Source organism: Benincasa hispida, unplaced genomic scaffold (genome assembly GCF_009727055.1).
Source record: "Benincasa hispida cultivar B227 unplaced genomic scaffold, ASM972705v1 Contig815, whole genome shotgun sequence".
NCBI classification, from domain to species: Eukaryota; Viridiplantae; Streptophyta; class Magnoliopsida; order Cucurbitales; family Cucurbitaceae; genus Benincasa; species Benincasa hispida.
In genome coordinates this window covers 1,885-11,605 of record NW_024065150.1, presented here as the reverse complement: position 1 = coordinate 11,605, position 9,721 = coordinate 1,885, and the positions used below count along the sequence as shown (strand labels likewise).

The 9,721-nt window shown below is 31.3% G+C and overlaps 1 protein-coding gene across 1 annotated transcript in view; it reads right to left on the bottom strand.

The window, feature by feature from the left end:
- Positions 1–8,093, bottom strand: part of LOC120070051 (TMV resistance protein N-like) — a 15,156-nt gene extending 7,063 nt beyond the window's left edge. Inside the window, 10 exon segments of the mRNA XM_039021907.1 lie at positions 1,703–2,193; positions 2,265–3,368; positions 5,811–6,086; positions 6,207–7,353; positions 7,550–7,568; positions 7,571–7,606; positions 7,609–7,685; positions 7,687–7,720; positions 7,723–7,832; positions 7,834–8,093. Of these exon segments, the coding sequence (XP_038877835.1) occupies positions 1,703–2,193; positions 2,265–3,368; positions 5,811–6,086; positions 6,207–7,353; positions 7,550–7,568; positions 7,571–7,606; positions 7,609–7,685; positions 7,687–7,720; positions 7,723–7,832; positions 7,834–8,018 (3,479 nt within the window). The 5' untranslated portion in view covers positions 8,019–8,093.
- Between the last annotated feature and the right edge of the window lie 1,628 nt (positions 8,094–9,721).

Below are 9,721 nucleotides of genomic sequence, written 5' to 3'. Positions count from 1 at the left end.
GGATTAACAAAGTGTGCAAGTTAAAGAAATCATTATATGGGCTTAAACAATCTCCCAAAGCATAGTTTGAACGGTTTGGAAAGGCAGTCACAAGCTATGGATTCAGTCAAAGTCAAGCTAATCATACTATGTTCTATAAACATACTGGACGTGGTAAGTTGGTCGTTTTGATAGTATATGTTGATGATATCATCCTTATAAGTAATGATGAGACAGGAGTGAATATCTTGAAGAAACACCTTGCTAATGATTTTCAAATCAAGGACATGGGAACCTTAAAGTATTTCCTAAGAATGGAGTTTTCCAGATCTAAAAATGGCATTCTTGTCAATTAGAGGAAGTATATTCTTGACCTACTGAATGAGACAGGTTTACTTGGTTGCAAGATAGCGGAAACTCCTATTGAGTAAAATTTAAAATTGGTTGCTGCAACTGAAAAAGAAGTAAAAGAAAAGGAAAAGTACCAGAGGCTTGTAGGGAGACTAATATACCTCTCTCACACATGTCCTGACATTGCTTTCGCAGTTAGTGTAGTAAGTCAGTTCATGCATGCTTCCGGGTCAGTTCGCTTTGAAGCAATTTATAGAATTTTGAGATATTTGAAAGGTATTCCAAGAAAAGGTATATTATTCACGAAGCATGACTACCTAAACATTGAGGTTTACACTGATGCTGATTGGGCAGGAAGCACGACTGATAGAAGATCTACTTCAGGGTATTGCTCTTTTGTTGGAGGAAATCTGGTTACTTGGCGAAATAAAAAACAAAGTGTGGTTGCAAGAAGTAGTGCTGAAACAGAATTTAGGGCATTAGCCCATGGTATTTGTGAGGGCATATGGATAAGAAGACTATGGGAAGAATTGAATTTCTCTCAGATAATGCTCATACGCATCTATTGTGATAACAAGTCAGCAATTTCCATTGCCCATAATCCAGTCCTTCATGATAGGACCAAACATATTGAAGTTGATAAACACTTCATAAAGAAAAAGATTGATACAGGAATAATATGCATTCCTTTTCTCCCGACAACAGAGCAAATTACAGATTTGTTAACAAAAGGTCTTCCAAAGTGGCAATTCAACAAGTTGATTGACAAGCTGGCTATGAATGATATCTTCAAACCAGCTTGAGGGGGAGTGTTGATTATTTCCTTTGTTGTGAAATTTTATATTGTACTTATTGTATTATATTTGCTATATTTTATTCTTTCCTTATTTGTAATTATTTTATTTTTCCCTTATTTGTAATTAGGTATTTCTTCTATTTAAGAAACTCTTTCCTCCTAAGACTAATAAAAGAAAAGAATAATAATAATGGTTTTTTAGCAGTTAGTATACTATGCTTAAGTGTTTCTAAATTAAGATGATCTGGAACCAAAGTCCTAGAGTTCTTTTATGGTGCTTAGATCCTATTACTTCCTTGTAACTTTTTCGATGTGAGATTATTGTTCGTATGATATTTAGCTAAGAACTCTACAGTTTGCTCTTTGTTATTGTTCCTATTCCCTCTACGTGCTATTTTCGTAGAACGTATCCAGACCGTATGAGAAACAGCAAAAAAAAAACTCCTCCCCGCAAACACCCCTATATCCCATCTCATCCAGCTTCCCCTTAGGGATCTACCATAGTTTCACTCCAAATGAGTAAATAAATAACAAGTAAACAATCAATAAAACTGGGAGTGATATAGGCTCACTTACAGATTTTGCAATTTCTCCATTTGATAAAAATCAGCATAATTTACCACCGGCCACTTGAGATCCGTTTGCATCCCATGGAGCTCTTCAGTGACATGGATACCATAGCTTCTTATAGTTACATTAACCTCAACATGTTCTTCATGAACCTCAAACCGGACCAAAACTTTATTCCAATCCTGCACCTCCATGGAGCCCCATGCTAGAGAAGTTGTTACTAACCACATGTATTCTGATTTTGATGGAAGAAATGGTCTTGTAAAAGAACAATGGAGTCTATTGCAGATGAATATACTGCATGAAACTAGGGCCACCCTTTTAGATGAATCTCCATTCACTTTGAAATTAACACAGGCAGCTAAAGTTCTTTCCATATCTGGATAGTGACGAAAGCTAGCACTTATCAAATTTGTTGTAGTCTTATAGCCGAACCATTCTGGAATCTCAATGTCCGTTAGTAAGAACTCTCTTGAGATCTCACCCAATGTAAGGTCCTATAGAATAAGAACTCATATGCATAAAACTATTTACAAGAGAGGAACAAATTGGATGGAAAGAGACGAACCTGTTTTTTCGATATTATATCCACAATGTTATTTGGACTTCTAGCCAGCGACTCGCATCCACTTGCATCTAAATTTTGTATATTTTGGGGAAGGTTTGGAATTTCCTGAAGAAAATTGCAATTCCTTAATTCAAGATTCCATAGAAACATTAACTTATGAAGACATGACGGTAAAGTAGAGAATTTGTTTCCCGACAAACGTATATCATATAAGAAAGGGGCTTCATTACAGAAAGTTTCCAAAAAATCGGTATTTGATATGTTGCAAGATTGAAGATCCAAAAATGTGAACCCAGAACATAAATTTTCCTTTGGAACTAGTAAATGGGGAAATTCTGAGCTCCATGAAGTTGTTTCCATCATTTTTGAGGAAGTGCATACCGGTTGGATGGTTGGGTTCCATTTATGGGAGACCATTTCAAACCTAGAACACCCACCAAGATCAAGTTCCTTAAGACTCTTTAACAAATAAATTGTATTGGGAAGGGAGATGAGGTCTGTGCAACCATCAAGTCTTAGTTCACAGAGCTCAGTAAGATATCCAATTGATGAAGGTAGTTCCTTTATGGCAGTAAAACCCAAATCCAAGAACAATAAAGATTTCGTGCTTTCAGCAATTGTTGGGAAGTTTTTTAGCTTACGACACCCACGAAGTTCTAAACGAGTAAGGGACTTTAACTTAAGATAGCTTGGAAGCTTTGTAAGATTAGTGCATTGTACAAGGACCAAGGTATCAAGCTTATCCAAAGATCCAATAGACTCATTAAGCATTCTTAAATTTGTGCATTCTTTGAGATACAAACTCTCAAGGTTTGGTGCTGCAGAGAAGTTTGGAATTTCCTCAAGTTTTTTGCAGTAAGAGAGATTCAAACATTTAAGAGACCTAAACATGAAGAAGCTTGTTGGAAGCTTTTTAAGGTTAGAACAACCATCAAGGCATAGGATAGTAAGCTTATGAAGAGAAAAAACAGACTTATCTATTGCTCTTAAATTTGTGCAGTTGCTGAGATACAATTCTTCAAGGTTTGATGCTGCAGAGATATCAAGAATTTGCTCTAATAAAGTAGAGTTGCTAAGATCAACATGTTTCAACTTTTCACAATCCTAAAACACATGGAAAAGAAACCAAAAGGAAAAGGAGAACGTAAGTGGCAAACCAAGCATAATTTAGATAAAATAATATTACAAAAATAGTGGCTAAAATAATACTTGTAAAGACAGAAAAAGTAGAATATATTTAAATCAATATTTGGGTAAACTAATAATACTCCATGTATAAAAGCAAATCAGTGATAAACTCAATCCATATCAAGACTAATAATCTATTTACATTAATCTACGGGACTAATCCATAACTATTGCATAAAACAACAACATACTTTTTACTACTATTAACGTGTTGAGGAAAATTGTAATGAGTTGCAAAAGGATATAAGAGTATTAATATATCTTTTTTTAGAAAGATGGGAGACATTGGGTCAATAGGTACATTAGAATATCCTAGCAAGTCGTCACATTCGTAACACCATCATAATATCCCAACAACACATTTTATAAATCTAGCAATGTTTTTCTAAATTTGCGAATACAACAAAAAAGAAATTACCCGATTTTGGTATTTTTTAGTATTCTAATTTTACCCTCATTTGTGTAAATCTGATATGTTTTATCTATCAATTGATCGACCAAATATAAAGTAAACATTTGTATCATTGCTATATCATGACTTTAATGGTGTTAGGGTGTATGTTGTTTTCATTCTATTAATTCGATTTTGATGATGTGATTTAGATTTTGGCATTGGTTGTGTTAAGCTTTTTTTATATGATTTTGATGGTATATCTTAATTGTATTAATTGGGACAACTTATATACCAAATGTAATTTACTTTAATTAATATCAATCTATTTTCAAAATTGATTGTGATGGTACATCATATGCATTTAATTTGGTATATCAATTATATAATAAATATACTTCATATTTCGTATATTAGTTGAGTGACATATCAAATTTAGAAAGAAAAATACATATCAATGATACTATTAATTTACCAAATTTGAAGCATACCATTCGATATGATATACATAAATATAACATGTGTAGCCAAAGCAAACATAACTCAACTAGTATATGATATATGTTAAAGACCAAGAGGTATGTATATAACATTAGTATTTCAATTGTATATCGATACTAATTCAAAATATATTTTGAGCACATCATTGGTGTATCAATAGTGTATTGATAGTCACTAAAAAAATCATTTCAAGTACATTGTTTTATTCAAACTAATTTCAAGTGTATGAATAGTATATCAACATTCATTATAAATTCATTTTTATGTATAATATTGATAGAGAATCTGAATACAGAAATTTGAAAACAATGAATTTAATAAAAACAAAATTGCATTTCATGTCTTCAGATATGTGTTTGGTAGCATATTTAGAAACAGAATTCTAATTTAAATAATTTTTTAAAATGTGGTTGATATTATATTTATAAATTATAAAACTTATAGTAAGTCACTAAATATTAGTTGACAATAAACTATTATTAATTTATTTATGAACATGTTTTATGTTAAATTTTTATGTACAATTATTATTTTCTTAGATTATATAATTTATAATACATATTTACTTTTCAAAAAATTACTTGTGTTTATAATATGACATATTGTAATTCATAAGTATTTTTATCTTTATTTAATATAAATCTGCACTTTAAAATTCAAAATTCAAAATCTGGATACAATGCAAACATAAAAATATTTTTTTGCACTATTTTGATCACAAAATTCAAAAACAATTTTCAGAAACAAAATCTTGATTGTCTACCAAACACATATTTGTTGAACTCGGTAAATATGAAAACATAAAACAAAACTTGGATTCTCTACCAAACTAACCCTAAGTTACCCATTGAAAATTTGATGTTAAAAAAGTAAAAACACCACTGGCTTTATATGAATTAGTGACTATCTCGTAACAAAATTAGATTCAAATCCAGTGGATTTTCAAAAATAGAAAAATAAGAGAAAGGGGGGGGGAAAAAAAACAACGTATTTGCCACAAAATAACAAAATTTTAATCTTCTTTAATAGAGGCTGATAGAAGTCTATCAATGCCTATCAGTGATAGAAATTTATAGAAGTCTATCACTGATAGACGTTGATAGAAGTCTATCAGTATCTACCAATTTTTTTTTTTTTTTTTTACTATTTCTGTAAATAATTTGACATTTTTTCCATCAATAAAAATTTTCCTTCAAATCCCCCTACCCAATGTTGAACTTAAAAGAAAAATGTATCAATTGTTACTATGGTTTGAAGTTAATCATGATTAAACTAATTTTAAAAAGTTGTCATAGTATCGATCTTTGATATTGCAAATGTTAATTTGAAACTATTATTACAATACTACATATTAGTGAATTTAAAAATTAAAAAAATAAAAAAATGTAAGCTACCCATTAAAAATTCTAAGAAAAGCAATGAAGAAGCCTCCAATCAAATACACATGCCGTAGAAATATAATTTACCTTAAGCCTTTTCCCAAATTTTTTGATGAAGCTATGTTGCAAATCTAGTCCAACCAGATTTTTCGAGATGAAGCACGATGGCAAAGAACGATAAGCAAATCCATGCCACTTAATCCACTTTAAGCTATCAGGTAAGTACCTAATCTTTTTAGAAAATCTTGCATTTCGAACAATAAGCAATCTTATATTTTTCATGCTTCTAAAAGCTCGTGGATCCACGTCTAGCCTTGTGGGATTAGGCAAGTCCAACTTTATGGCTTTAACTGCATGTGTTCCCTGCAAAGTCATAGATTTAGTAATTTAACATAATTCGCAACTTACTTTGACAAACATTTTCCATCATGTGAAGTCCTGGAAATAAGTAAATTAAAGATACTTTAGGTAAGAGTTACTCACTGAATTATTAACAAACACCTCCCAAATGTCCTGCTCCAACCACAACCTACTCCTTTTTCCAGCCTCGGAAGATTCACCATAAACTATTTTATGACCCATCTGTTGTATTAAATCATGCATTTGCACTTTGCCATTTTCAACTGTAATAAGTGAAAAATCCATGAGTACGATAATTCCAAAATCTAGATTGATATGGCATGCGCTCAGCATATTCTTAACATACTTAAGTTTCTCTCCCACAAGTAAACAAGAAATATCAAGAAAGATATCCTTTACTTTGTCTTCGAGCCCATCAAAACTTAATTGAAGAATATATTTGATATCTTTGTTCAGAGAGTTTTCAAATTCATCTAATATACTACTCCATTCTGCTTGATCTCTGGTACAAAGGAAAGAACCCAAAACAACGAGAGCCAAAGGAAGGCCTTTACAATAACTTGTAGCACGTTCTGAAAGGTCTAAATAATTACTCGATGGATGACTTTTCTTGAAAGCATGCCAACTAAAAAGCTCAAGAGCTTTGTCTTGATTCAATTCTCGAGTATTGTGCATTTCATCAAAGCCATGACAGGAAAGTAAATGTTTATTCCTTGTCGTCGCAATGATTCTACTGCCTTGACCAAACCAATCATGCCCACCAACCAATGCTTCTAATTGCTCAAGTTTGTCCACATCATCGAGAACTATAAGAACTTTCTTTGAACGCAGTCTATTCCTTATGATGTTAATTCCTCTATCAAGACTAACAACCTTTAAATCATCCTTCAAGATCTCATAGAGTAGGCTTTCCTGTAGTTGAACAAGGCCATTGAATTGCTTTGAAGCTTCTCTAACATTTGATAGAAAGCAGCAACCTTCAAATTGGCTAGCAATTTTGTTGTATAAAGCTTTAGCCAAAGTTGTCTTACCAATGCCTCCAATGCCATATATCCCCATCATGTAAACACCAGTATCAGACTCATACTTATGTTGTGTCTGATAATGGAATTTGTTTCCCTTCTCAAAAAAATAACGCGAGCAAAACTTCATATATTCTAGTTTGGAATCAATTCCAACTGGATACTTAGCTACATTTAAGGGCGTGCAAGTGTGATTTAATATAGATAATACTTCTTTAACAATATCTCGAATAAGATCAGCCTCCTTCCTGTTGTGAAGTACATAATCATACCAAAATTAAAAGATGATGAACAAAGTCAAATTGCATCTTGAGAGCGAATGGATCTTCTAAGATTAAAATTTGTGCAGCTCATTGCTAAATGAATTTAAATTTTTTTCTAAAAAACATGGCATTGAAAATGAGATTTGGAAAGAAAAGACACAAATTTCTGTAAAAATATTACCTAGTTCCTAGATCCCACCAGACAAGTTAGCAGCAGTAGTTAAAGCTTCCCTCCAATTTGAATCTTCGGATTAAACTTAGTCTGATGTTTGGCCAATGCTTCTCCAAAACTTCCTGTTTGTTTCGTATATCCGATGATTCACCTTATAGAAAATTGGCAAAACAATCTGGCCCTTGATTTCTTACACTCAATTATTTTCACCAATTCATCCAAACACCAGGAAGAGAATGCATATTTTCGAGAGAATATAACAAATAGAATCAAAGCTTCTGTATAGATCTGAAAGTGTTTCAGTAATTTGCTCACCCCTTTCGAGCTTGTCGTCTATGAAGACGTTGACTCCTTTTTGACGCAAGGCCATGTCAAGATGACTGGTGAAACTGGAGCGAGTATCCTTTCCTCTGAAACTCAAAAACACATCATAACTCCACACGAAAGCTAATGATTCTGTTACAGCGTGAAGGACCATCAGAAGAAAAATAAAACGCACACATTCAAGCAAGAAAAATCGAAAACGCCAATGCCAATGTTTGTGAAGAAAACAGATAAAAAATGAAGAATGTATTAAAAAATGGAAAAAATCAAACGCTTGGCTCTCTCGTAATCTGCTTCGGTCCTACAAAGCAAAGTGTCCGCATCGCATTGAAGAAGTGGGCATCGTATTTCCAATTCGATTGATACAGCTTCCATCGAAAGACTTTTCTCTACCACTCGCATTTTCCCGCGCTCTTTCTCTTATTAATCTAAGGTTAAAATATCCATTTAATTTTAATAAATTTTAAATATACAGTTTATTTCAAATTATGTTTCATCATTATGATATTAAATATTTGAAATTTAAATGTATGGATTTCAAATGTTTGAAATAATTAATACTTGTATTTGATTTTTAAGATAATATGTTTTGATTTACAATTTTATATATAGAAACTTTTCCTAATAATTATTTAATTAAATATAAGAGAAACAAGTAATGTAGCTATAGTTAAATTTGATTATTTAATATATTGTTATATACGTTAATTATTTAGTCACTTAAATAGTTAATAAACATTATTAAATTATTTTTATTAAATTAAATCAATATTAATTAATTAGAATATTAATAATAAATTTTTTATATTAAATAGTTAAAGATAACATAAAATATCATATTAAATACTCTGATAAATGTATTAGTTAAAATTTATTAAGTTTAAATAAGAGAAATAACACATATAGAAAAAATATCAAATTATTTACAAAAACAGCAAAAAAAAAAAACATGATAGAACACTAATAAACTAGCATCTATAGATGAAAGACTTGTATCAGTTTCTAACACTATAGTATCAATGATAACTTCTATTAGTGATAGACACTGATTTATACTATTAATCCTATCATATGATAGACTTCTATTTGGTTTCTATCACTGATAGTATCAATGATAAATTTCTATTAGTTTCTATCACTGATAGCAGCCTCTATCAATGGTAGACTTCTATCGGTTTCTATTACTGATAAACACTGATAAACTTCATCAACATCATTAGTAATAGACTTGTTCGGTTTCTATCACTGATAAGACGCTAATAGACTTCTACACCATCTATCTGTGATAGACATTAATATCAAGGTTTATCACAACTATTTAAAAGTAACAAAACTAAGATATAGCATCTAACTTCATGAGTAAATCAATTTTAACACTAAAATTTAAATGGGTGTTCAAGAACCAAACAAAATTAATCCAAAACACCCCAAATTTGAACTCTAGCGCTGGCGACGACGAGGATTAGGCTGCACAGATTTAAGAGTTAGAGGAAGAAAGAGACGAATTGGGTAAAGAGATAAAAATTGGCTCACGGGCAACGACGTACAACTAGATCTACAATGTAGACCAGGCAGTGGGTCGATAGTGAAAGAAGAATTTTTGCTATTTTGTATAAATATTTTCCTTATTTTTCTAGTTTTATTGATGCTCAAGACTACTTTTAGATTGATTGGTAATTTAACAATAATGGTCTAGGTTTTTGGTCTGGATATGTATTTGCAAAGCATTAATTTACATAAGCACAATTTTTTATCACTCTAACTGTACGAAAATTAACTTTTGGTATCGTTGTGTAAATAGTTTATCTTATATTAAATCTTTTTTATGTGATTATCCTTCTAATTTTAAATTTTAAA